We start from the raw sequence: 27,167 nt of genomic DNA, 5'->3' as shown, positions 1-27,167 counted from the left end.
AGCCTTTCCCAGATGGAGGCGCTGCAGTTCCCTTGCCATAGCTAAGCCGGGACTCCAGGAAACACCAGGGCCAGCTTGCCATGGGCGCCCTGCCCTTTACGTGCTAAGAACGTTTGTGCAATATGCATTGCCACTGCGAATAAATAAAAAGGGCCCGAGGGGGCCTCTGCTAACCCCAGATTCTAGCCAAACCAGTGATTTCAGCAGAGTTCAACCCAGTCAGATGGATTGTTTCATTTATTATGGTAACACCTAGAAGTCCTAACCAAGATCAGGGCCCCATTGTGCCGGGGGATGCACGGAGGCAGAGCAAGAGACAGTCTCTGCCCCAAAGAGCTGGCAGTTTAAGCCCAGGGAAATGTACCGTCTGCATTCTACAGGTGGGGAAACTGAGGCACGCAGCTGAGTGACAACGTGAGCCTGTGGCGAAATCGCGAATGGTACCTGTTCTAAATAATTAAACAGGCGGTCCCGGGGGCGGATTGGGGAGACGGAACCCTTTATCGCCTGCTTGTTCCACCTCGACGCCGCGCGTGAGCAAGGAGGGGGTTACTTTACAATTCTTTTATCCATACCAGTCTGTAAGTGCATACATTCCCGCAGCTCCCCATAGACCCTTAGCTGGTTACACTGACAGCCATAAAACGAGTATTAACAAGGACATGATGAAGACAATGCTGCCCGCCCCGGTGTGCTGTGTACAGGATTACCGTACAGCGGGCAGGCCCAGCACCTCGAAACTCACTAACATTCTTTCAAATATACTGAATGCGAGGGAGGGAGGGAGGGAGGATAACGCTGTGTCCCCTCCAAAGACCCTGAGCAGAAGGGAGAATAGTTATTTGTGAGTCTCATTCCTTGCGCAAATGGCCAGGAAGGGACGAGAGAGAATAACAGCCTCCAGCTAAAATTCACACCAAGTAACAGAAACCAGGTTTTGCCTGGGCCGGGACCCCGTTCCCTGTAGCCTAGGCCTGATCACGCGTCCAGCTTTTAACTCTTCACTCTCCTACAGTGCCCGGCTTCCCCGAATCCCTGCGCGGTGACGCAGGCGCCGATTCATGCACCCGGGCCTGCTGCACAGCGCTCCCCGTCGGCGAAGCGCCTGGCGTAGTGACTGGGCTACGTCCCAGCGAAGCAGACAATGAGCAGGACCCGGTGGAGGCTGGTCTGTGACGAAAGCAGCCCCCACAGCTAACATCTCGCCCTACCTGGGCTCTTTCCACTCACCCGCAGCCCCCTCCCCTCGAGCCCAGCTAGATACGTTGGAAGGACGATGCCTGATCAGTCCCAACCCGCTGATGGTAGAACAAGCCACGTGCTGTGTCCCCCTCCCGCCCCCCCCCCGGATGCTTGTGAGTTACGTGGTGGGATACGTCGAAGGCTGGCCCCCGGCACGTGCCATGACCTCGCTGCAGCCTGTGAATTAAGTCCCTGTAACTGTCCCGTGTGCGGAGCTCGGCTGTGGGAGTTTCAGCCCCACCAGCTGCCCCCGGCAGCCGTTTTCGCCGCCACCGCCGCCTTCTAGATGGCGTGGGCTGGTTTGGGCCAGTCGCGGGTCGCCACGAAGTCCTGCCACGCGGTGGGCAGGTAGGAGATGGGGAGGTAATACAGCTTGGCGTCCCAGCCCCCGGAGTAGCGGGTGCGGGGGTGGCGGGCCGTCAGCGCGTGCTCCATGCAGTCGGTGACCAGGGAGAGGTTGGGGCTGGCCGTGGAGCAGAGCTGTAGGACTTGCTCTTGATCTGTGCGTGGGAATATGAACCAGTCAGAAGACGGGGGGGCGGGAAACTGATAAACAGGCAGCCCGGGAGACTGGCGGGGGGAGAAACCCAGCGTGGGAGGGACTGCGGAGGTTGAAATCAGGCCTTCCTGCGCCGAACCCTGACCGGAGCTGAGGGGAAACCGGCCGTGGCTTCTGGAGCAGTGCGGAGTCCAGCCGCTGGACGGGAGCCGGGAGCGTCTACATGCCCCCCCGGCAAAGCCTGAATCGATCCCTGGACTTATAAGCTATGTCGCGGGACCGCAACGCAACCAGATCCACTGCAGAACTTTCCAAACCCGCCTTGCACGTGGGATCCAGCAACGAACGAGGGAAGAGACTGACACTGGCCCTGGGAAATTGGACGCCAGCCCTTCCTCCGCTGTCGGCCGGGCTGGGAAAATTGTGGGGCCCAATGGGGCTGCAGGGCGATGAGCCCCATTTCGCTCTGCCCCTCCTCCCCACTTTGGAAAAGAGCCCCATGGGGGCTGGGATACACAGGTCCAGGCCCCACGCAGCCATTGCCATGGCCGCATGCCCGGGGCTGAATTTATTCCCTGCGCTGCTCATCTGGCTACAATCCTCCCCCCGCTCCAGGACCTTCCAGCCGCCAGCACCGTCCCGCTCACCCCTCGGACTCACAGCGGTCGAAGTAACGCTGGCCGTACGTCTCTTTGATCTCGGCGGGGACCCGGCTCCACATCTCCTGCATCATGTCCTTTATGACCTGCGGCTTTATGATCTGCGTCCCGAAGGCGCCGGGCTCTATGAGGCAGACCTTGATCCCGAAGGGAAGAACTTCACGCCTGGGGAACGGAACAGACGTGACTAAAGACCTCCCCATTCACAGACATCCCCCCCCCCCCCCCCGCAGAGGCAGAGACGCCCCTCCCAACCCCGCAGAGCACCCCGCTTTCCCCAGGCCGGCAGGTTCGTAAGACACTCGCCGGCTTGTGAGATTAGCTCCCACTAAGCCTGGATTATGCCCCCCCCCCCCCCCCGCCCATGGAGCAAAGGGGCAGGTTCGGGCAGACTCGACACCCCGTCGATAAGGCTGGAGGATGAGCCAGGGAAGGTGATTGGGGGGGGCAGACAATGGGGGGGGAGTGTCTGGTGGGGGGGAGGGGTCCGAGACACATAGTGGGTGTGGGTGGTGGAGACCAATAGGGGCTACTCTCGGTAGAGTTTTGCCGGTCTTCCCAGGGCACCACGGTTCTTGGGCCAAACCCATCCCAGGTGGGGCCTGCCCCGAGGACGTGGTTTAAATCCCTCTCACCTGAGGCTGTCGGAGAACGCCTCCACCCCGTACTTGGCCAGGCAGTAGCCCCCTCCGAACAGGGCCACCCGGCCCATCACGCTGGCCACGTTGACCACCCGGCCCCTGGCTCGCTTCACCAGGGGCAGGAGGCCGAGGGTCACCTCGATCAGCCCGATCAGGTTCACGTCCAGCACCTGGACGAAGTCATCCTTGGTCAGCCACTCATTGGGGCCCATGGTGCCGGAGATCCCCGCGTTGTTCACCAAGCCCCAGAGCCCTGGGCAGAGGGACAGGGAGTGTTTTGGGGGCCGCTCGTCACCCGGCCCGGCTGGGAGAGCACGGGGGGCCCCCTCACCCCGTTTGCTTCTCCGCGACTCTCGCGTGGCTGGAAATTTCCCATCGAAACCGTTTTTCGACAGAACATTTTAACTGGACGCCGGCCGGGCTGATTGCTGCGGATGCCTCCGAGGCGGTCGAAAGTGAGGCGCCCAGGAGGAAGGCATCGCACAGCGATCTTTAGCCGTGTCCATCTCCCCGTCTGCCCCGCCCTGCCAGGCGGGCGCCTTCTCCTGGGGTCTCCTCCCGCTATGGAGCCCGAGGGCCAGGCCAGCATTGCCTGCTCTCAGTCCCAGCAAGAGCAACCCAGCCGCCTGCCTTACTAGGATATTGCTGGGGCAGCTTCCCTGAGTCGCGGGACACCCCAGGGCAGGGGGGGCAGATAGAGAAGTGCAGCGAAGCTGGGACAAAGGAGGCAGAACACGAGGTCTGAAAGCCTGCCCGGCCCATCTCCCAGACCCTGGGCAGCCCAGACATGCCCATCTCCCTACAGAATGCGGGGAGGCATGGGAGATTCCCCCACCCAGCTCTGGCGGGGCAAAACCCGCCCCCGGAGGGGTACGATTTGCCAGCACAACCATCATCTTTTGAAACATGGGGATTGTGCCAGGGTCTGACACCCCCCCGCCGCCCTGGACCCCTCCGCAGCGTAGGGCTAAGGCACTGCTGGACATTAACGCAGGTTCAAGGCTCGTGAGACTCAGGCTGACGGGGCAGGACACGGACCCAGCCCCGTGCAATATGCAGAGGCGCCGCGTCCAAGCCGCACCTCTGTCCCCCACTTGCGCCTTCACCCAGGCGGTGGCCGCGGCGATGCTGTCGGTGCGGGTGACGTCCAGGATCACCGTCTGCAGCCGCTCCGACGTCGCCTTCCTCAGCTCCTCCGCCCCCGGCTGGGTGAGACACGCCGCCAGCACCCGCAGGCCCCGCGCATCCAGCTGCCGGGCCAGCTGGTTCCCGAAGCCGGAGTCACAGCCGGTGATCAGGACGTATTTCTCCGGGAGGTTCTCCACGGTCTGCCGCTCCCGGTACCATCGGCGCAGGAAGTACAGCCCCAGCAGGGCGGCCAGGTACAGCCACATCTTCCTCGGTGGGCTCTGGCGGCAGACAAACCCAGCCACGCTTCACTGAGTGACGTAAACAGCCCCGCAGGGTCCCAGCTGTCACCGGGACCCTGGCGCGGTACAACGGTGAACGGCCTGTTGGGCTCCCCCGCGCAGAGACTCTCCCTTTGCTGAATCCCCAAGGCAAAGACACCATTAGACATCGGAGCTATTTATTACAGAGCCGAGGAGGAAAAGAAGGAAAGCCTTTGAAATGCAAAGTGTGCAGCCTGGCTTTCATTTGAACCCTCTCCCTTCAGCTACAGAGACACCCGGGCGGACGGTCTTTTGAGATGGCATTAAACATGCTCGTCTACCTGTCCTTTATGTGTGTGTGTGTGTGTGTGGGGCAGGGGGGGGGAGGAGGAGAAGTTAGTTGAAAGGGGCTGGAGCAGCTGCTGTTAACACTGAGGCCCATTTCCTGGGAGGCCAGAAAAGACAGACGCCCGCAAGTGGGGAGACAGGAACAGCAAAGAGACGGGGCAGCTGCCGACTCTGGTGCCAGCCTCGCCCTTGTAGCCGCGCGGCTGGAGAAATGCAGGCCCGGCCGCGGGTCTGATCGCTTGCTCGGGAACCCGGCAGGCGGGTACTAGCGTCGGGCCGGGGAGAGCCCGGCTTTTCATTACCCCACTAAGTCGGGGCTCACCGCGGCAGTGGGAAATGTGGCAGCTGCAGCCCAGGTGGGTTAGGCAGAAGGGACGGAAAGAGACAGGCAAGAGCTGGCACTAAGGAGGGCAAGGAGAAAAAGCATCCAGGGGAAGGGTGCCGGAGGGAAATCACGCCCGGGTGCTGCTCAGGATTCAGCGGTGGAGGCGGCCACGTCGGCTCTTGTTTAAAGCTCTGGCTGGGTTGACCAGGAGGGGCAAAGTTTACCTGCAAACCAGGGTCCCGCTTGGATCCCAGCTCCCGTCTGCTCTGCCTGATGGCTTGCTGGGGAACTGCTGACTTCAGGAATCAGGCCGAACCTGCTGATTGGTGAAGGACAAACACCTCCCCTTGGAGCACCAGGCGGGCAGAGGGCCTGGGCAGCCGGCCTGCTAGGTGGAAAGTCCAGGGGGACAAGGCGTGCCTGGGATTCAAGTGGCTGGTTCCAGCCTGGGGCGGGAGCAGCATGGCTGTGATTTCTTTGCTGCATCTTGCGAGTCAGAACTCCTCAGCCGGCCCCCAGAGGTGGGGCTGGGTGGGACGAAAGGGAGCAGCTGGAAATCGATGGTATCTCTCGGGCGGGTGCCCTTCTTATTTCTGCGTGACTGAGCCCTGGCAGTCACCCTGTGGGGCAGATCCCAGCAGGAACCGGCCACAAAAGCCCCCAGAGCGAACCTCCGGGTGGAGGTTGCTTCCTCCAGGTCTCTGAAGGGAGGCGAGGTGACCCACCGCTTCCAAACGGGGAGGATGGAAACGAAACGGGCGGTGATGTCGGCACAGGAGCAGATCCGGGCCGGGGCAGACTCCCCACTGCTGCAGCATGGCGTGGCTCTAATGGGCCTATGCCCTTTACACTGGCGGAAGATCTGCCCCTAGGAATCCCCCGGGGTCAGAGGCGAGTGCGCAGCCTGCTGCGGAGCCATTTCTTCCCCCCGCCTCCCCCCGCAGTGAGAGATCGGCTCATGCCCTTTAGCCCAGCCACAGCTCCCCACCCCTTGGCTTGCGGCTGCCACTGCCGGCTCTTGGCCGGCACCGTGGGGCTGAAACGCCATCGCTCTGCGTGAGTTTCGGGATCAGCAGTGGCCCCTGCTCTGGGTCCGCTGTGGTTCTGCTCCCGCTGCAACAAACAAACTCCCCTCTCCGGCCCAGGGCGGGACAGCCGTGACCTCGCTGAATGAAATCATCCCGCACTCCAGCGCAAGTCAGCTTTCCGCCAGCTCCGGTGGCAGTTCACGGACGAAGGCCCAGCTCCCCGCCTTCTCCAAGGCGCGCCAGGGCCGGGGGCAGAGCACAACGGCCCAGCCGTCAGCGGGGCAGAGAGCGCTCGCCCTCCGTCCTGTCATGGAGCGAGGTGGGCATGAAGGGAGAAATCGCTGGCTGCAGAATGAAACCAGCTTTTGCCTTCCTTGCAGCCCCGGGGAGGGCGTGTCCCCCCCAACCCCTGCTCAGCCACCTCCCTTTGGAGAGACGCAGGCTGCATTTCATCCTGGGGAGTCACTCCAGATTTCCCCCAGTATAAACAGCAGGCGGGACAGGCCTCCTCCCCATCCCAGTCCTCTGCAATTTGGACCTGGGCTCATAAAGTTTCACTGTGTAAAATGGGAGGCAATGCGGCCTATTGGCTAGAGGGCTGGCCTGAGGTTTGGGAGAGCTGCAGTCTCTTCCCGGCTCGGCCACTGGCCGGCTGGATGGCCTTGGGCAAGCCTCTTCCCACTGGTCTGTGTCTCATTTTACAGGTGGGGAAACTGGGGATCATGCCACAGCACTCCTTTTCACAGTGCTTTGAGATCCACGGGTGAGACGGGCTCGGTATTATTCAAGTGCAACAAATGCGCCAAGCCAAGCAAAGAACCAAAGAGCAAAGGGAGCGAGTGAAGGGGAAATATTTCTTTATTTGGTGTCTTACGGCGGCGCCCAGGGTTTTCTGGCATGGACCAGCCCCCCCCCAGCGCTAGGCGCTGTACGACCACAAAACAAAGAGACAGCCCCTGCCCCACGGAGCTTCCAATCTAAGCCGTCAGGCGGCGAGAGCCTGCAAATCCCACTCACGACCCTGACAAGCGACCTGGCCCGAAGCATTTAAACTGAAGAAACCCGACCCGTTGAAGGAGCTGCAGGGAGCTCTGCTCATCTGCACTTTGCAGGGGCGGGGACGGGCTGGCGTAGAGTCCGGGGCAGACGCCCCCCCGGGTGCTCCCCCCCCCAGTGCAGACAGGCAAAGCTGCTATTGGTCCCGGGCCCTTCTGGATTTCCCAACGTCTTCCTCCCTCCCCCCCCATGCGAATGCTTCCGTTGTCTTCTTGGTTCTCCCCCCTGCCGCACTTACACGGCCTGGGCTGGTCGGGGCCAACCCCGGGTCAGCACCCAGTCTGCCCAGGCCGTGGGCAGGTAGGAGAGGGGGATGTAGAAGAACTGGGCGTCCCAGCCCCCGGAGTAGCGGGTGTGGGGGTGGCGGGCCGTCAGCGCGTGCTCCAGGCAGTCGGTGACCAGGTAGAGGTTGCGGCTGCATCTTGTGAGGAGCGTCTCTCGGAAGCGCCTGTGCACTGCAAGCAGAGAAAGGGGAGAGATCGGCCCTCCAGGCCTTTCCACCGGGGAGGCGTCCCGGTCCCGGTTCGGAGGGCAGAGCCTGCCCCCTCCCCCGCCCCCAGGGGCACTTCTCCTAGTAGAAAGTAAGAGCCGGAGGCAGGAGGCCAAGCTAAAGGCACGGTCGAGCGTGTTATAAAGCAAAATCAGCAGGCGGCAGGGCGAGGCCAGCGCTGGCGTAACGCACGCAGGTGCCACAGACGCACTGGTCCATGGGAACGGGTGGTATCGTACCACATCAAAGGCTGGTGCCCTGCCTCGTCAGGGGCTGGCACCGACACACGGCAGGGGGGGCAACACGCAACTTGTTGGCATCCGTGCGTAAAGGAGGGGCTCCGAAGAAGCATCTTTCTCTGAGCGCGAGAGGACCGGACTGTCCCGCCGGTGCCTGGGCCAGGACCATTGTCAGGGGCACACGACGTTAAGTGTGCTGGGAACACGGCTACGGCCTTTTCTGCAGGGGTTGTTTGGCAATAAACTTGGCCGGGTGCCTTCCTTGCTAAGCAGGTCTGCGGGCGTGTTGTGGCGTGGTGCCCCAGTTACCTGCGCAGAGCCGGGACAGCTTGCACCACGGGGAACCCACGCACGCAGCCAGCACCTGACAACACTTCTCCGGCCCCCATGGCAGAACCGTACCCCTCCCTCTTAGTCTTAATCGGCCCCAAACTCGGAACCTCCTGCTGGAAACGCCCCCCCGACCTGCAGAAAGCCTCCATCAGCTATTAACAGCACAGGGGCTACCAGACCAACCGCGCCACAGGCAGGTGTCCCGCAGAGGACGGTTCTCTCCTGCGTACACACACCTGTCAGTCCAGGACCGATGCTGAGCCCCCTTTTGGCGCAATTCGGCTGCATTCCAAGGCCAACGCCCCAGCGCAGCAGCTCCAGGGGCCCCAGAAGCGGGAGACGAGGGCCCAGAGTGTTCATGGCCTGGCTGGATCCTCCCTTGTTCCCACCCTCGGGAGCCTGCCCAGAAATTCCCCGTCTCCCCATGAGGACAGGCGAGCGCTCACAGTGGTCGAAGTAGTGCTGCCCGTAGCTCGCCTTGATTTCCGGGGGGGCGCGGCGCCAGAGCTGCTCCACGCACTCCAGGTTGCGCTGAACGTCCGTCATGGGCGTGCGGAAATAGCCGGGCTCCACCATGGCGACCTGCACGCCGAAGGGCCGCAGCTCACGCCTGGAAGGAAACCAGCCTGTCTTGGCTGCCTCGTGTGCCGTGGCTTTCGGGAGCCTGGCTCGAGCCCCCCCTCGGACCTGCCTCTGGTTTCAGGAGCCCCCAACACCCACTGTGGGTGCTTGACCCCTTTTGAGCTGGCCCCCTCTAAATCAAAGCACCTGGAGAGCCGTGGCCACCCGTGAAAACTGGGTCAGGACGTCCCCCAAAGAAGTAGGGATTTGGGGTGCTGAGGGGAGACCCTCAAAGGACCCTTCTTCCCAGAGGGCGGGTGCTGAGGACTGTCTGCGAATCAGGTTCTTTTAAGGGGGGTTCAAGGCAGGCCCTCGGCGGCTTCAGTCCCCAAATTGCTTCGGAACCTCCCGGCCTCAGCCCCCCGCACTTGGGAATTTCTGCTCCGCGCCAGCAGCTGATCTGGGGCGGGGGGGCGTGCGGCTCTCGTGGGTACCTGAGGCTGTCGGAGAACGCCTCCACGCCGTACTTAGACGGGCAGTAGCCGCCTCCGTAGAAGGCCAGCCGCCCCAGGATGCTGCTCACGCTGACCAGCCGGCCCCTGGCTCGCTTCACCAGGGGCAGGAGGCTGAGGGTCACCTCGATCAGCCCGATCAGGTTCACGTCCAGCACCTTGACGAAGTCGTCCTTGGTCAGCCACTCGTTGGGGCCGGTGGGTAACACGGCCCCCGCGTTGTTCACCAAGCCCCAAAGCCCTGGGAAAGGGGGACAGTGAATGAGCATGTGGGGGAAGGCCGGGGGGGGGGGGCTCACCTTCGAGCTGAAATCTCTTAACAGCACCAGTATTCATCCACAGCCAGCAATTAACTCAAGCCTCTCCTGCCACCCCCCTCTCCCCGTGTGCCTGGGGCAACTGCTAAAAAGCCATTTCTCTGGGCGAGGGCCGGGCGCGTCTGCCTGTCCTGGGGTTATTCTGCAGGACGCTCCAGTGCCCATGTCACCGTGCCCTGAATGCAGCTGCCAACGGCGCGTCGGTGATGCTGGCTGGACTAGGGGGACCCTTTATAACGGGATTGCATAGCAACGTTTCCAGATGACAGTCGTTCGCATGAGCCGGGCCGTGCCCGGTACCAGCGAAAGGGTGTGATTTGCTACGGAGGCTGGCACTGGTTTTGTGCCTGTGTCATGTCTGTACTGGAAGTTCGGGCTTCGTTTGGTGTAGCTGCCTTTCAACCTGTGCTGGGTTTCTGGGCGAGGCCCAGACAGACCAGTTGGCAGCGCAGCCGCGGTCAGCTGTTTAATGGCCCATAAAGGACATGCACAGGTACAATGGGCCCAGGGAGCTAAGCCAGGGCTACACCCTGTGAGTCACCAGGACTTACTCAGGTGACCCTGGACTCCAGCTGATTTCTGTAAATGTCCACAGCCAGCATGTCAAAGAGACACCTGGGCTCCTCTCTCTGCTCCGCTGTACTGGCTGGCCTTGGGCAGGTCACTGCCTCACTCCGTGCCTCAGTTTCCTCTTCTGTGGAAGGGGATCGCTAACACTGACCCGCAGCTCTCGTTAGCGAATGTAAAGCGACACGTGATTGTCGTGCCATGGTACCTCTCTGCTCCCCCAACTGAGAATGCAACCCCGGAGCCCTGCCAGCCACTCTCTCCCCCCCCCCCTTCACGCGTGAACCACTAAACATCGCTCCCCTGCCAGAGCTGGGAATGGAACCCAGGCGTCCTGGCTCCCAGCCCCCCTCACTCTAAGCCACTAGCCCCCATCGCCCTCCCAGGCACGGCAATAAAACCCAGGAGTCCTGGCTCCCAGCCCTTCACTCCTTTTCTGCCTGTTGCACTATCAAATCCTCAGCCTGTGTGAGCTCAGAGCCGGCCCTGGGAAAGGCAGGGAGAAAATAAAGGGGCAGGTGGTGGATTCAGGGGCTGCACCTCTGTCCCCCACTTGCGCCTTCACCCAGGCGGTGGCCGCGGCGATGCTGTCGGTGCGGGTGACGTCCAGGATCACCGTCTGCAGCCGCTCCGACGTCGCCTTCCTCAGCTCCTCCGCCCCCGGCTGGGTGAGACACGCCGCCAGCACCCGCAGGCCCCGTGCGTCCAGCTGCCGGGCCAGCTGGTTCCCGAAGCCGGAGTCGCAGCCGGTGATCAGGACGTATTTATCTCGGAGGTTCTCCACGGTCTGCCGCTCCCGGTACCATCGGCGCAGGAAGTACAGCCCCAGCAGGACGGCCAGGTACAGCCACATCTTCACAAGCTGCAAACAAACCAACTAACCGATCCAGATGGGGCAAGACTTGCACTGAAATGCAGCTGGCTCTGGGGTGGGTCAGAGCAGCTGCTTAACAGCGCAGCGCAACAAGTGAGTATCTAGAAGCCTGTAGCAGGCAAAGGGCTCACGGGCACCATAGCCCAATGCATCTAATACGAGCGTGACTGTTGAAGAGATGGTGCCTTGTTTTTGGAATTAAACCCTGATGAACATAAATATTTCTGGAACCAGAACAAGACCCGGTTGGGGGGTGATTTTTAAGGGCCCAGCTGGCATAGATCACTCTAGCTCTGTTCAAATGAATGACGCTACCGTCCTGGCAGGTGTCTTTTTGGGTTCCGGGATGCCCACCTGCCCATGGCTAAAAGCCCCTTCCCCAGCCTAAGGAGAGGAACTACTCCCTCCCCGCCGGGAGAGGCACCGCAGCTGTCCGGTCCACCTCCGCAGCCGTTCAGACACCCTGCCCTTTAAATCCTGCCTGTTCTCCGGCGGAGCAGGATGGGTGGCGGAAAGGTGCACACCCAGACAGAGCAGCGGACCCGCACTCCACCGGATGGCCTGCAGCACGGGCAGGAGGGCGCTCGCCCGCCACCAGGCCCCAACCATCAGGCCAGAGCTCTTGACCCAGTTGACCCGGGCAGAGGAAGTCGCCGAGTAGACAGCATGGCAGGCCTCCACCCGCACCAGGTTGCCTGGGTCCTGGACCACGACCTGGCAGGTGTCACTAGGTAGCGCCGCTGTCGTGGTCTGCCTTTGGATGGCCTGGGGCACTGGTGTTAGGTTTTGTGCTGGGTTTTTTGGGAGGTGCTGTCGCAGACATGGGCAGGCTTTGCTCGCTGCGTTAACTGTTCTCACTAGGGTCAAGGCCTCAGGGCAGATCGGCTCTCAGGGAAGCAGGTCCTGGTGTGTGTACCGAGCAGCACACCCGCATGCCGTTGGTGACCACCTCTGCTCCAGGGCTGATGGTGTCTAGAGCGTAAACTATACAAGTTGCACTGAGAAGATATTGAGGTTCGGCGTCGCTGGTTTCCCCTCTGACGGGAGGTTGACCTGAAGCGCCCCAAGATTTGCTGTCACACAGCCCAGAGCTGATACGATTCTGGTTTCTACAAGTGGAGACGCTGGCCCTGACTCTCAGGAATTTTAAAACCTGAAGCCCAAAGTTTAGCTGCAGGTAAAATAAATCCATTTTGGTCCAATTATTGGTCCATTTTGGTCCAATTATCCAGCCTAAAAACTGCCTGGCAAATGGACCAGCGTCAAACGGTACCAGATATGAACTGGGGCTGGTTTACAGCCATCGTGCATGGAGGTAAACGCCGACACGAGATGCCAGCCAGGGGAGAACCCACCCGTTTGATTCACCCCATGTACTGGCTGTGCCAGCCTGCAGAAAACGGGTCATGTTACGTTTGAAATCTGTCTGAGCCAGCAGCCATGATACAGCCCCTGCTTCGGCCCTTCCCTGGATCAATGCACCAGTGAGGACACCAGCTGCATTGCTCTTGCTCAGCCTAGCAGCAGGGGAAACGGTTACCTGCAAAGATCTCCGCTCGCCTTGGATTCCGGCTCTCGCTGGTCCGCCTGCTCTCTGGGGAACTGTTGTCTTCAGACTGGATGGGCACAGCGAATCTGCCCATGGGGAAGCTCATACCATGCCCCAAGGAGCAGGGCAGAGGTCCCGGTCAGGAGACAGAGAGCAGGACGGGACGTGAATGCATAAACAGAAGAAAGTCCGAGGGGGGCAAAGTTCTGCCTGGGATTAAACAAAAGGGTTGTGTCTGTTTGTTCTGGCCCCAAAATGTATCCAGAAATCTCAGCTGGTGAAATCCCAGCTGTGCTGGGTTCCTTGGTGCTCAGACAGCACAAGGACAAGGGCGCTATCAACACCTCATCCGCAGACAGGGAGTACGGATGGTCACAGGCAGGTAGACTAGCCAGAGAGGGTGTGGATAGAGAGAGAAGCATCCAAGAGCAGCTTGAGGCGCGGCTCAGCCCCCCATGGTGGGATGCACCCCTGTATTCACACCCGACACACTCTTGTAACCATCTTTGTCCGAGGGATGCCTTGGGAGGTATCATTTGACAGCTCAGAATCTGCTGGCCAGTACTGCATCGTCCCGACCAGATACATGCAGCACCCTTGCATGGAAAGTTGCACAATTCCCCTGTTCAATGTTATTTACACACGTTCCGTACCCCACAGCCGGGCCCAGGCAGAAGTTGGCGAAGAGGTCTGCCCTGAACGAAGGAATGTGTGTTTGCCTTAATTTGCAAGAAAACAGAGCAGAAAGGGGGAAGGAAACCGAAGGAAACCTGCATGTAAGCATGAGTGGGTGGGAAAAAAACTAGCAGGGAATATTCTTCCACACAGACTCTTTGTCCTCTGGTTCTCAGCTGGAAATGTTTTTCAAGGGGGGGCTGAAACGATAAAAAGGAGGGGCGAATGCCCCATGGGACCCCCCCTCCCTCTCCTTGCCCATCTTGTTCTGTGCAGCTCACAAGACAAAAGGAAACAGTCGTTGGGCTCCTGGGGAGTGGTCCTGACCGGAAGGGTTTGGTCCGGCTGACCGCTGGAAGCATGTGGCGAGAAACTTTGCTTGGATCTAACCTACTTTCTTAAATTAGACACGAGAAAAGCATTTTATCTTTATTTTTCCTGTGGCCATTTCTGACTCTGATGCCTTGTTGCTTGGACTCACTGCAAATCTCACTCTGTGGCGTCAAGCAACTTGTTTTACCGCTGTAGCTAATCCAGGGCGTTTCCCTTGCGGGGCCTGGATAATCCCATTGAAGCTGACAAGCTGTTATGTAGTATTTCCCTTGAAGGAATAGCAGATTTAACACATTGAAACTGGCCAGGAGGGGGCTGGGCAGCACAAGATGTACATTTCTGGGGGAAATCCAGGCGTGGGAGTGTGTAACCCAGGCTGGTGAGAGTCAGGGTGCGCCCGGCAGGCTGTGGTTACACAAACACACCTGGGAGTGACCTGCTTGCTGCAGGCTGGGCGTGAGCAGTCCAGGCTGGAGGCAACAGCAGCAAAGCATTGCAGGGCACCCCAGGTTGCAGGGCAGGGGTGACTCAGCCCCCCACGGGTCTGGATTTCACCCTGGCATGTCACACCCCCGGACCAAGATCAGGGCCTCTTTGTGCTGGGTGTTGCACAGACCCCCTCCCCCCATCCCCGCCTCCCTGAACTGAGATCACAGCCCCATCCTACTGGGCACTGCCCAGACCCACAGCGAGCAGCAACCCCGACTCCACCGAGTCTCCAGTCTAAGCAGACGAGAGGAAGGGTGAAGCAGCCGTTCCAAAGTGGGGGAGGGGAAGCAGAGAGAAGAAAGGGAAGCCACCCCAATCTTTTGTCCCATGTACAGCACATAACAGGCAGGGGAGCCCTTAACTCCCCGATTCTGAACGTGGCCAGTCTCAGCTGCGTCAGAGGCAGGCACAAGAGGCCCTGCAGGAGGCGGCCGGGATAAAGGTCTCCCAGAGCCAGTTTCCTCCTGACCCCCGATAATTAGAAGCCAGCTCATGCCCTGAAGCAGGAGGGTTCGTGGCCTGGCCACAGCTCGTTGTCTTTGTCAGGCAGACCTGAAATCTGCCCCTTGTTCCAACTGATTGTTTTGGTGTCGGGGGGGTTGGGAGGGAGGGGGAAACGTGCAGGCGCCATGTCAATTTTGGGACTGTGGTGCCATTCTCCCCTGTGCGGCGTCTCGGCGCCTTTCCTATCCGCGGGGAAATTAATCGTTAACCGCCCCGAGGTCCAGCAAATATCAACTTTCCCCCAGCTCCGCTGGCCGTTCACCCGCGAGGGCCCTGCTCCCTGCCGTGGCCGTGCCGGGGGGAGGTCACTGCGGGAGGATGTTCCTTTCCAGCCGCATGTGGAAGACAGGGCTGGAGGGTTTCTGCGAAAGCAGCTTCCCCCTTTGCAGCCCCCGGGAACGGCTGGGCTGGGCCCCGTTTCCCCCGGCCCTTCGCTCAATGATTGATTTGTGGCACCCCCCCCCCCCACCACGCAATGGCTGTATCGCCCCCGATTGCAAGGACCAGCCTCGCTCTGCTGTACGAACGACGAGCCACGGGACAGAGATGGGGTGGGGGGGAAAGAAACATGGTAACAGGGCCCTCCTGGCTCCAGGATCGAAGGCTCTGCTCCTGTGAAGCGACGGTGGATCTCCACTAAACATGATCAGTATAGGGCCTCTGACACACAGCGGTTCCATCCACTGCCACTTCCTCCCCCTGAATGACGCAGGGGCTGCCTAGCAGTGGCGGGGGGGGTGCAGTGGGGTGCCCCTGCCAGGGACTGAGCGACCTGGGGGTGCACCCGTCCCAGCACCTGGGGCCCGCGTTAAGACTTGGGGGGAGGGGGGGCGCTGGCGTCGCTCGGCTTTCTTTGGGGCGGGGGGGGGGGAACCGTGCGTCACGCCGGTGTCAGGGCTCAGGCGGCGATGGCGGGGTCCCCGGGGTGTCCCCGAGGCCGGGGCAGGGCGCGCAGCCTGGAGCTGCAAATTGCACGTGGCCCGGACTACAGCTCCCAGCGCCCCCCGCGCCGCGCCGCGCGGCCCCCGCCCCGCCCCGCCCCACGTGCGCCCGGAGCCGGTTCCCGCGCGCGCCAGCCCCAGCCCTGGGTGCGTCCCGCGGGCCATGGCCGGGTTCGAGCCGGGCTCTCTGCCCGACCTGCTGCCGCTCTACTACCGCCGCCTCTTCCCCCACGGGCCCTACGGGCGCTGGCTCAGCTACGGCGGGGGTGAGCGGGACGGGCTGGGGGGCGCCTGCACCGGGGGGATGGGGCGGCCGTGCACGGGGGGGTGCACGCCTGGGGTGCATGCATGCCTGGGGAGATGCATGGGGGCCACGGGCAGCTGGGGGTGCATGCACGGGGTGCGGGTGCGTGCCCTGGGGGAGAAGCATGGGGGAGAATGGGGTCCATGGGCGGGTGGGGGTGCATGCACAGGGTGGGGGTGCGTGCTCTGGGGGAGAAGCATGGGGGGCCATGGGCGGGTGGGGGTGCATACATGGGGTTGGGGAAGATGAGGGGCATAGAGAAGAGTAGGAAGAGAGCATCCCACCGGCCCAGGTCCAGAAGTGGGGACCCTTCTGGGGAGCAGTGGGGGAAGGAGGGGACATGAGGGGGTGAGGAGCTGGGCTAGCAGGGGGCTGTGGGGCAGGACTGCGGGCGGTTAGATGGGTGCGTGGTCAGCTCCCTTGGAACGCCAGTCCCCCTGTGTCTCTCGCAGTGGTGAAGAATTACTTCCAGCGGCGGGAGTTCTCCTTCACCCTGCGGGATGACATCTACGTGCGCTACCAGTCCTTCGGCAGCCCCCAGGAGCTGGAGAAAGAGATGCAGAAAATGAACCCCTACAAGATGGACGTGGGGGCCGTGTATTCGCATCGAGTGAGTCCGGGCTGAAGGAGTCGTCACGAAGCTCTGGGCTAGACGTAAAACTCAGACGGACGTAGCCCTGGGGTGTAAGAACCCAGCCCCTTAGCTACGCCAGCCGAACCCGTAATGTAGGTGCAGCTAGGTCGACAGGTGCATTCGGACATCGCTCCCGCCTCACAGGGAAGTGGACTCCCTTGCGTCTACACTGTGAGGTTGCAGCGGGGTAGCTATGCTACTGTAGCACCAGAGGTGTAGACAGGGCCGGTCTTACAAGGTGGGTTATTGTTTCTCTTTATTGATGGAGAAACGGAGGCGCAGAAGGGGACATGACTAAAATGGGAAGGGGGGTGACCCTGTCAGCCTGACGTGGAACCTGGGTGACATAATGGAGCTGTTGATAGGGGACCCGATGAATAAAGAATTGCTGGAGGATAATATAATTAAAGACAATTAACGTGGGTTTCTGGAAAACGGATCTTGGGATCTTTTTTCCGATGGGACTGCAAGTTTGGTTGGTAAAGGCAATAATGTTGATGAAATCAGCTTCTGTGAGGTGTTGGGCTTGGTACCATATGACATCCTGACTGAGAAACCAGGACACTGCCAAATCACCAGGGCACGTGTTAAATGGATTCCAATTTGGCAGAGGGAATCCTCACCGAAGGGGTGTGTTTCTAGTGGGGTCCCGCGGGGATTGGTTCTTGGCCCTGTGCAACTGAACGGTTTTATCAGTCACCTGGGAGGAAACGTACAATCTATCAGGGGAGAAGTTTGCAGACGAGAGACACATTGGAGGAGTGGGAAATAATGAAAAGGGCAGGTCAAGCGAACTCGTGGTGGATAATCCGATGAACAGAGGCTCTCCCCTGGCCGTAGTTCTGTCCCAGCTATTGGACTTGGAGCAGCGGTTAGCTCTGGCCTGTGCTGTGCAGAGAATGAGCCTAGATGGTCACAAAGGTCCCTCCTGATTTTAAAATCTGGGAAAGTCACAGTGTGGCAATGATAGGACTGCAGAATCCTGACTCCCAGGCGCTCTGCTCTCACCATTGGACCGTACTGCTCTCCCAGAGCTGGGACTAGAACCCAGGGATGCTGATTCCCGCTCTGGTGCGGTAAGTGCTATTTGCTGGGCGTGGAGCTAGCCCGGAGCTGGGAGGACGTGTCACAACCTTCCCCAGCAGCAGCCGTGAGGGCCCGTGGCAAACCCGATCCACGTCCCCTCCTGCTGGAGCGGCTCCGGTGGGGTGTTGAATGCAATGCCGCTGGCTCAGCCCGTAACGTGGAGGATCCCCAGCCAAACCAGCAGTGGTCAGTGCGTGCCCCCGACCGTCGACACTGACCCGTTCCTCCCCCTTCTGCAGCCCAGCCAGCGCAACACCGTGCACATGGGCGCCTTCCAGGCTCAGGAGAAGGAGTTGGTGTTCGACATAGACATGACGGATTATGACGACGTCCGGAGGTGTTGCAGGTATTTTGCTCTTCCTGGTAGCTCCTAGAGGGCCCCGGTGCGCACAGCCACGTGGTGAGACAGTCCCTGCCCCAACCGGCTTGCAGTTTAAAGAGGTGAAACAGACAGAGGAACCCTGTGCTACAGATAGGGAAACTGAGGCATGGGGTTGGGGGCCCAAGGTCAAGACCGGGAGTCTGTGGCAGAGCCAGTAATTGAAGCTGGGTCTCCTGCCCTGCCCCGTAACCAGAAGACCAGCCTTCCTATTACAATATTCCCCAGGAAGGTAAATGCAGAATGTATTGGAATTCTTTCGGTGGCAATCTAAGCGGCCGTTGACTCCAGTGGGCGTTGGATCGGGTCCGAGGGCGTTGGGCGTTCTGCCGCTAGAATCCACTGCGCTGCCCCGGAGAATTCCCACCCTGAGCAGGACCAGGGCAAAGCCAAGGGGTGGGCAACAGGACATGGTTCTGACAGCAGGACCGTGTGGCTGCTTGTTAGCCGTGCCCAACGGGGATGGGGAGGGGGATATTTTGGAAGGCTGTTGCTCACCCTGCCTTGCTTCAGTGCCTCTCTCCTTTCAGCTCCGCCGAGATCTGCTCCAAATGCTGGACCCTTATGACCATGGCGATCCGTGTCATCGACCGCGCGCTCGTGGGCAAGTACCCGCTGCCCCCCTTGGGTCCAATCGCTGCTGTCTTGTCCAGTCCGCGTGGCACCAGCGGGGCTCTGACGTGTCCCAAACGCCTGATGTGCTGCCTCCCCCAGGCCCTCCAGGGAAATCCAAACGCCACCTGCCCGGGAGCCGCCTTGGCGTCTCGTCCTTGTGTAAAACAGGGGCCGTTTCAGCTGCCCGACGGCAGGGGGACCCACAGAGACTACAAGTCCCAGTGTGCGTTGCAGACTGGCTCGAGCTGGAACACTGCATGCTGGGATGTGTAGTCTCTGTAGGCCACATTTACTGGACAGAACAGCACAGGCTCCTTTCGTGCAGCTGCCGGTTGTGCCATTCACGCTGGTCCTCCGACCAGCTCACCGTGTCGTTTATGGTGCCATGCCGCTCCTTTCGACCCCCGTTTGCCAATGGGACCCAGGCTAAGCCAAGGGGGTAAGAGGGCCCAGTGTTCCGTGTGGGGTGCAAAATAAAACAGAGTCTCCCTCGGGTCCATTTGCAGACTCCTCAGTGTAAACGGGGAGCAGAGACACCAGGCTCTGTGCGCTGCCTGGCAATCCCTCGCTTTATTAAGCACGTCCCCCAGTGTATCCTGGCCCTCTGTGGGAACCGGGGGGACCCAGAGCTCTGCTCCTCAAGGGTTTCCCTGTTTCGTGTATGTTCGTCCTTGTTCCCAACCCAAGCCCTGCTCTGACTTTGCTCTGATCCCCCCCTGCAGAGGATTTTGGGGTGCAACACCGCCTGTGGGTGTATTCGGGCCGGCGAGGCGTCCACTGCTGGGTGTGCGATGACTCCGTCAGGAAGTGGTCGTCCGGCCTCCGCTCGGCGACGGTGGAGTATCTCACCCTGGTCAAGGTGCGGCGGGGTTGGCTGGGCAGAGGGTGCCCGGGTAGGCCGAGAAGCTGCCTGGCTTTGCCCCATCTCTCTGCACGAGCCCGGCCGTGCCGAGCAAAACGATGCACACGTCGGGCCGGTCTGTCGTAGCTGCCCAACTGGCTCCGGAGACTGCAGTATATGAGCAATGGCTTTATCCTCCCCCCGACCCCGAGAGGCAGGGCAGGGCTGTGCTCCCCTCTGTAGGACTGAGGCACAGTGAGTATGTCTACACTGCAAGAAAAGACCCTCGGCGCGAGTCTAAGGCCGGGTCCACAGACCCAGGCGTGCAGGGCCCACGCTACGGGAGCTCAGACTCGCTGCCCCTTTGTTTTTTGCAGTGTAGAGGTGCCCTGATCCTCCAACGTTATTTACGCACTCCACGGCCATTGGCATCAACTCGATCTAGGTCTGAGCAGCTTGGCCGTCTCAGGCAGGGGGTGGCAGAGCTGGGAACTGACCCTGTGATTCCTGAGTCCCAGCCCAGTGCTCTGACCTCCAGGCCGTCTATGGTTTATCTGGAGGTGCTGAACACCTGCAGTTCCCATGGGCCACACCTGGGGTTGTGACCGTTCAGCTCCTCTGAAAATTGTGCTCTGGGCTATGACCTTCCACCATGGTGCCTCCCGCTGGTCTCCTTGCTAAGCAACCTGGTTTCCAGCTGTACGAACCGTCTCCTCTTTCACTTCCCAGGGCGGGTCCGAGACCATAAAGAAGGTGAACCTCACCGACCCCATTCACCCGTTTATCAGGTCAGTCGCCGTGACGCTGGATGGCACCTCATGCACATCAGCCTGGCTTAGTTGCATGGCGCGTCCTGCTCCTGGACACGCTGGGCCTGGGTCTTGGTCATGTTCAGGCCCCTGGGTGCCGCTCTGGCAGCTTAAAGTGGGTGAGAGAGACTCCCTGAGAGCCCCCCCCCCCCCCCCGGCGCTGGACCCCTCCCCAGCTGGTGTGGAGCAAGACATAAGGGCTCTGCGTCTGCCCTGCGCCCAGCCCTTGTCATGGGGGCAGATCAGGGCTGGGGCTAAATCACACCGAGTTATAGCCCGAGTTATAGTTATAGCAGCCCTGGGGCTGCTCTGACTTCATCAGGAACCAGGCAGGACCCTGCCCAGTCCCAGAATACAGGGAGAACAAAGGCAGCCTAGATCCCCCCTCGCCCTACGTGCGCTGCCCGAGCTCTCTTCACGCTTCCCCTTTCACCCCGTCCCCTGCTGTTCCCCCAGCAAGTCGCTGAGGCTGGTGGAGCCGTACTTCGAAGAATACGCGCTGGTGGGCCAGGATATCCTGGGCAGCAGAGAGAGCTGGGAGAAGGTCATTGCCCTCGTTCCAGAGCATATCCTTCAGCTGTTCGCGGGGGTGTTTCCGAAAGCGCTGCCTCTGCACCCCGGGGGTTAGCACTTGGGGGGGGTCCCAGCTCTCGGGGTCACCGGAGTGCACCTGGCTCTGGCAGTCTCCTTGGGCATTGGGAAAGGAAGTCAGGAAATGGTTATCGCGCAGTGAAATCAATGGGCCAAGCCTGTGATTCACAGGCGCTCCAGCCGCTGTACATCGCCTGGCCCATTGATTCCACTGGAGGTTTAGCCCACAGAGTTCCGTCCTGCCTTCGCGGAGAGCAGCTGGTGCAATGGGGCCCCCAATCGTGGTCAGGGGTTCTCGGAACCGATGCGTTACACGCGTTGTAATAGACACACATTAATGTTTGTCAGGTGTGTCTGATTGTCCTGGGCTTTAGCGGCGGTTCTCCACGTCTCTGAGCTGGAAAATGCTCCCTGCGCGCCTTGGTGTTTGAGAAAGACAAAGGCGTGTGCGTGAGATGTTCACATGGATGCTCCTGGGGCAGAGTCCGTGTCCCTAGGTCTGTCTCCATGGTGCCTAACAGAGCCCCAGTCCCGAATGAAGCCCCGAAATGCTACCCCAGTTGGGATAGTGATGCAGCTCCTGCCTCGTGACTGTCACGTCTTTGTGGTGATAAGGAATCCAGCGCCCAGCTGGGCTGGTGCGGGAGGAGTTGGTCCCCGGGAGAGCCTTGTTGTCATCCCTTAACAGCTGATCACCGGTTCGAGAGATCCTGCTGCAGGAATTTCCCAGAAAGCGTGATTCGGTCCAGCGCTGGGAGCTCCTGAAAACCAGAATGGATAAATACAGGGTAAGGAACAGCCCAGGATGGTGGCTGGGGACGGGAGAGGACTGAGGCGGTCTGTGGCTAGTGAGGGTTGTTTTTTGGGCCCGATCCATTGATAGATCCCTCCCCCCCCAATCAGGGTGATTGGTCTTTGGATCAGACTGTGGGATCTGATCTAACATACGCTCTGCTGCCGCTCCAGCCCTGCAGGGGCCTCTGTGGTATCCAGAACGGCCTGCCAAGCTCTTACCCGACGCTTTCCATCCGCTGATCTCCAAGCACGTCACAAGGAGGGGCATTATCATCTCCTGTTTCACTGATGGGGAAACTGAGGCACGGCCTAGGGATTTGCCAGCGGCAGGGCTGGGAATAGAATCCAGGACTCCTGAGTCCCAATCCAGCGCCGTCTCCATTAGGACGGGGAAGGTCTTGGGCTGCCCTGCTATAGGGGGAGCCTGCACTCCCGCCAACGCCCTACGGCAAGGGGTGTTCCCTGGTGGCTGTTCAGGGCCCAGAATCGGGGCCTCTGGCTGAACCTAGGATGGCAACGTCCTTGAATTGCCTAAAGTTAGCACAATCGCTGGCCCCGGCCTGTGAATGTCCGTCTGCTCCTAGGCGTCCTCTAAGAAGACCTCCCACGCAGAGTCCGAGATCATGCTGCAGTACTGCTTCCCCCGGCTGGATATTAACGTCAGCAAAGGAGTCAACCACTTGCTGAAGAGCCCGTTCAGCGTCCACCCCAAAACAGGTCATACGTGACTACTTAGATGACAACCACAGGTCCCTTTCCAGTGGTCTAGGCGCCCTGACGTGCCATCACTGTGGTATCTGGGCGCTTCTCAGTCTCTAGCGTGTCCTTGAGACACCCTTGGGCGGCAGGGCAGTGGCATTATCCCCATTTCGCAGAGGGGGAACTGAGGCACAGAGGAGCTAAGTGACTCGCACAAGAAGCCTGTAGTGAGGACTTGAAACGAGGTCTCCCACATCCTAGGCTGGTGGCCCATCTGCTTCTCATTAACCGTGCGGCTTAATCCCTGCAGCGCGAGCGGGATAAATGTAGTAGGAACTCAGCCGGCCGCTTTCTGCCCCATGAGTGTCCAGGAAACCCTCCCGCAGCCCCTCACCCTGTCAGACCAGGCAGGGGAGCACGTTCCCTGCCAGACACACCCCTGCCCAATGCAATGGGGCATCTGCGCGCAGTCCAGAAATCCACACCGCCTTCACCTTCCCTTCCTCATCTCCCACTGCTGACCGTGTTATTTGTAGGGCCTAACGGGCCCCGTCGCGCTAGGCCCTGTCCAAACACAACCCAAAGTCAGCTCCGTCCCCTGCCTCGGCGCATGGAGAGCCGTGACTCCGCCCACTTCTTTCAGTGTCCCTTTCTCTCTCCAGCCCTGTCTGCGCCCCTCCGCCTGAGGCTTGCTGCAGTGCGAGTGCTAGTTCGTTAGGCCAGAGGCGGTCTTGCTTCTTGGCTCGTGCAGCTCCCAGCCCCCGGGGCTCTGATGCCTCGTTGTGGCCTCTGGGTGATGGACATAATTAAGAGCAGGAAACGCCCGGCTGGCAAAGTGATGCTGGTTTTTGTCTCTCCTAGGTCGTATTTCGGTCCCTATCGATTTGCAGAAGCTGGATCGGTTCGACCCGTTCGCCGTGCCAACCATAAGGTATTTCTTGGTTCATGGCCGGGATTGCGAGGCCCCTCACTCGGCCAGATGGGGTTTGTCTGGCTGCATCACACGGTCACTTCAATCGAGTCCAGGATTTCTGGGAACGGTTTGGGCGTCGGCGGGCAGGATCCTATTGATTTTGGGGGAAATCAGAAAATGGAAAGAGAGAAAACGGGGGACACCCAGAGCCTTTGGCATGGGGGGGATGGGAGGGTGGCACACGGCGAGTTCGTGGGGAGAACGGAGCCCCCAAGTGAGTGCAGAAGCAACAAAGGGTGCGACCCTCTGGTTATTTATCGGCGCAGGGTGGCTGGGGCTAGCTCATCGCTTTTTATAAAGCGGGGCAGCGTGATCGGTCCGGCCCGGGTCTGCGCTCACCGAGCGAGCGGCTGTGCAGTAAGGCTGGTCTCTGCTGATCTCCTGTTCTGCGGGGCTCTTCTAGAGCGGGAGCTCAGCCTAGATCCGCTGGCCGTGGCGAGAGGCCAGGCAGCAGCGTTGGGCAGCCAGCTTTAAAGGACTCGGACTGCTTGTTTTCAGCTGCCTGTGCAGTGAGCTGGACACAGCGAAGGAAGAGGAGGAGGGAGAGAAGGAAAACGAGATGGAGCCGGAGCCCAAGCGCCGCACCAGGGGTGAGTGGCTGGAGGTGGCAGCCATGAAAGACGCTGCTTTTATTAAAGCGCATGAATATGGACCTTGGGAGGCTGCGTGGTCCAGGAGAGGGGACAACAGATGGGCAGCTCTGTTTGGGCAAGCAGGACCCTTCGCTTCTGTGTCCATCCAGCAGTCGATAGCGAAAGTCAATAGCTGTTTCCTAGCCCGTGTTTCGGGTCCCCAGTGGTTCCCCTCGCTCCCAGAGACGCTCGTACGTCGCGAAACATTTCTGCTGAACGGCTGGCTCCATTTCAGCCAGCAGCCGTGGCTCCTCCAGGGTGGACAGCACAGAGGTCTTCGGCCCACGACAGGGACGAAAGGGGACCTGTGGAAAGAGCTGTATCCAGAAAATAAAGTTCGGTCCTGCCAGCAGATCCTTTGCACGTCTCTCTCTGTCCTTTAGATTACAAGAAAACCAGTTTGGCTCCGTATGTCAGAGTCTTTGAACAGTTTGTGGAGGAAATGGACAAGTCTCGCAAAGGAGAACTTCTCAAGAAGAGCGGTAAGGGCTGAGGCCGTGGGGACGTGGCTGGGCCTTTCCTTTTCCAGGCTGCTCGAAACGTTTCAGGGATCTCCCTTCCCCGTAGAAATGTGGTCCTGGACTTCTAAGCTTGGGGAGGGAGATACTGCCCAATGGTTAGCGCACAGCTGCCTGCGTTCTTTTCCAACTGTGCCTCTCACTAGCTGTGTCACCTTGGAAAGTGACTTCAGCCTCCCTTAGGTTGTGTCCTCCCTGCAGATAAACCAGCTGAAGACACGGCAGCTCTGCTCTTAACGCGGGTTAGCAGCCCGGGGTCAACCCCAGGCTCCCCTTCTGGCTTTAACGTGAGCCGCTAACCCGAGTTAAAAGCAGAGCTATCATGTCCTCTGCTATTTTATCCTGAGTGAAGAACACTCTTTTTTTCCCCCCTTGCAATGAAGCCTTGAAACAGCTGTGACCCAGCACTGACACTGAGCTGGGTGGATGGGTGGGGTACGAGGGTGAATTGTGAGCAGGGCAGGGCGGTGCGGAGGGGGTGTAGGGGCTGTGATTCTTCTGGGGAGAGTTGATCACTAATTGGCTTTTGAACACTGAGGTCTGAGTATCACTGGCTTAGAGGAAAAGAAACGCAGACGTGTGTTGTAACCCAGAAGCGCAGCTTTCTCTTTTGTGTAAGATTCTGTGTTTCTTTCCTTTAGACTTACAAGGAGACTTCTGAGGATTCTCGCATCCACGTCCGGTATGTCCAGCCAGCCGTCGCCAGAGCTCCGATCGGGATAGGGGACTGCTCTAGCTACTTTATTATTCGTGGTATTCGAGGCTTTACCCAGCAGACTTTCAACAAAAGGACACCCAATTGGTCTTGCCTAATGGAGAGAGAGGATTTGGAGGTTCATTTCATGGGGGCCGGCGTGTGCCTGGACTTTCAGGGTGTGCTGGGAGAAGACCACGCCGTGGGTCCTTGGCCAGAAACTAGAACTGCTCCCTTTTGGGTGAGGTGCGGAGATGGGGTCTGGCCTGATGTCATTTCCTCCCCTCATCTGCAAACAGCAGGTTGCCTAAACCACCCACCCCTGTTTGCTAGAGCAAACGCAAGGTGGAATGTTACCTACTTACCGAGACCCATTTGTAAAATCGGAATTCGGAGAGGAGGGATCCTGGGTGGCTGATACGAGGGGAAGGGCAGAATTCTTATCGGCGGATAGATGCCGAGGGGGCAGGGGCCCGAAATCGGCACCTGGCTCTTGCCTTCAAAAATGTCCCGCGTCTTTTCTTTCAATCGGGGTAACCCTGCTCCCTGCAGCACCTTTGCTTCTACTGAGACTAAAGATGATCCTGCAAAGGGGGGAGGGGATGGCGATTGTGTCTATGTCTCTGACCCAAAGGTTGCTGCCCTTTGCCAGCACAGAGGGAAAGACAACTGAGTTTTGGGGCAAACTGTCATTAATGGAAAAAGCCGCCTGGCCATCCCCGATGCATGAAGCCGGACTGTTGTCTGTCTTCTGTCATTTCTAAGTAATGGTTCCCTGGGCACAGCTCTTCCGGATTTGGACCTCGGCTGATTTATTTCAGACTACTCCAGTTGCCCCTCTTCCTGCTCAACATTCCCTTCTAGCTGCAGCCTGTGTAGCCTTCTCCCTGCTGCAGGGTTTAATTCGGAAGCTCTTTATCTGGGAGTGTTGAATGAATCCAGGCAGCCTGGATCTGAGGGTCCCAGCAGGAGGCGCTCTGCGTATCCTTCTTTTGTACTTTCATGCGCAAAAAGGAAACAATTAAAGGGTTCCGTTAAAGACCATGTGTCTTTTTGGTGGTGGTTGTGCTGTGGGCGGCTGGTTGAGTTCACGGGGCCTGGTTGGGAAATTATCCAGTGATCTGAAAAGGTCCCTAAGCCCCCATGTGCCAGGGGAAAGAGGAGACATGGGAGTGCAGGACTGGAAGGGTGTGAGGCGTACAGTGAGTGATGGGCACTTTGGTCCCTGCCTCTTCCATGTAGTTTTGTTGATCTCTTTGTGTGTTTTTAATGTGCAAGTTTGGAGCTCATCAAAGTAAAGAAACAGACGTGCTTCAGGAGTGGGATAAAGAGCAGCCCAGACAGCCAAGTCCTCTGAAAGCCTCCCCTCACTACTCCAGTTCTGCCAGAGCCCTTTGGCCTTAAAGGCGCATGGTCAGATAGTTTAGGTGCAAGGGTTTAGCGGGGTTATTTTTCCCCCTAAAAGGTTTTCTGAACAGCCAATCATTTAAAGTCATTGCTAGACAAACCAAGTTGTGAAAGTGCCCCCTGTTGGCCTAGAAGGGACAGCATCCACTTGAGTCAATTTCTGAAATGGACCCAAAAAGTCATTTCAGACCTGGCACCATCTCCCTGGCCAGCAGCTGTGTTTACTTCTGTATTGACTCCCATAACAGGTGCTCGATTAAAGCAGATCTTCCAGAAAGTTGCCCTCTTTTGATTTGAAGACCCCAAAAGATGGAAAATCCACCATTCCCCTCGAGCGTTTGTTCCAGTATTTTAAATCACCTTCACTGTTAAAAACCTATGCCTTATTTCTCCCTTGAATTTATCTGGCTTTAGCTTCCAGCCATCAGTTCTTGTTCTGCCTTCCTCTGCTAGATTAAAGAGCTCTGAGTAGCTGGGATTTTGTCTCTGTGAAGGTATTTATACACTGTGCTCAAATGGCCTCTCAGTCCTCTTCTTGTTAAGATAAACAGATTGGCTTTCATGGCTTTCCTCTCTCCTGCACTGTGTGAAAGCCCCACACCAATGCAAAGAGGAAA

The 27,167-nt window shown here is 59.3% G+C and overlaps 3 protein-coding genes across 3 annotated transcripts; 1 reads left to right on the top strand and 2 right to left on the bottom strand.

The window, feature by feature from the left end:
• Positions 1–1,344: 1,344 nt before the first annotated feature.
• Positions 1,345–5,379, bottom strand: LOC137140947 (retinol dehydrogenase 7-like). The gene is made up of 5 exons (XM_067529692.1): positions 5,330–5,379; positions 4,123–4,450; positions 3,036–3,294; positions 2,402–2,565; positions 1,345–1,742 (listed from the first exon to the last, which is right to left on the bottom strand). The coding sequence occupies exons 2-5, from the start codon at positions 4,433–4,435 to the stop codon at positions 1,525–1,527; spliced, it is 954 nt and encodes a 317-aa protein (XP_067385793.1). The 5' UTR covers positions 4,436–4,450; positions 5,330–5,379; the 3' UTR covers positions 1,345–1,524.
• A 1,603-nt stretch (positions 5,380–6,982) lies between these two features.
• On the bottom strand, positions 6,983–12,813 carry HSD17B6 (hydroxysteroid 17-beta dehydrogenase 6). Its single transcript, XM_067529688.1, has 5 exons — positions 12,623–12,813; positions 10,749–11,070; positions 9,307–9,565; positions 8,698–8,861; positions 6,983–7,644 (listed from the first exon to the last, which is right to left on the bottom strand). Exons 2-5 carry the CDS (start codon positions 11,059–11,061, stop codon positions 7,424–7,426), a joined length of 957 nt encoding a protein of 318 aa, XP_067385789.1. The 5' UTR covers positions 11,062–11,070; positions 12,623–12,813; the 3' UTR covers positions 6,983–7,423.
• A 2,898-nt stretch (positions 12,814–15,711) lies between these two features.
• Positions 15,712–26,990, top strand: PRIM1 (DNA primase subunit 1). Its single transcript, XM_067529685.1, has 13 exons — positions 15,712–15,839; positions 16,330–16,487; positions 17,837–17,943; positions 18,507–18,580; positions 19,314–19,450; positions 20,162–20,220; positions 20,698–20,807; positions 21,529–21,620; positions 22,212–22,344; positions 23,188–23,257; positions 23,798–23,889; positions 24,315–24,413; positions 25,091–26,990. The coding sequence occupies exons 1-13, from the start codon at positions 15,737–15,739 to the stop codon at positions 25,108–25,110; spliced, it is 1,254 nt and encodes a 417-aa protein (XP_067385786.1). The 5' UTR covers positions 15,712–15,736; the 3' UTR covers positions 25,111–26,990.
• The last annotated feature ends 177 nt before the right edge of the window (positions 26,991–27,167 follow it).

This window comes from Emydura macquarii, unplaced genomic scaffold (assembly GCF_026122565.2).
Source record: "Emydura macquarii macquarii isolate MOO-44397 ecotype Brisbane River unplaced genomic scaffold, CSIRO-AGI_Emac_v2 contig_2994, whole genome shotgun sequence".
NCBI classification, from domain to species: Eukaryota; Metazoa; Chordata; order Testudines; family Chelidae; genus Emydura; species Emydura macquarii.
Note: the sequence above shows the minus strand (reverse complement) of the source record. Positions and strands in the feature narration are given on the sequence as shown.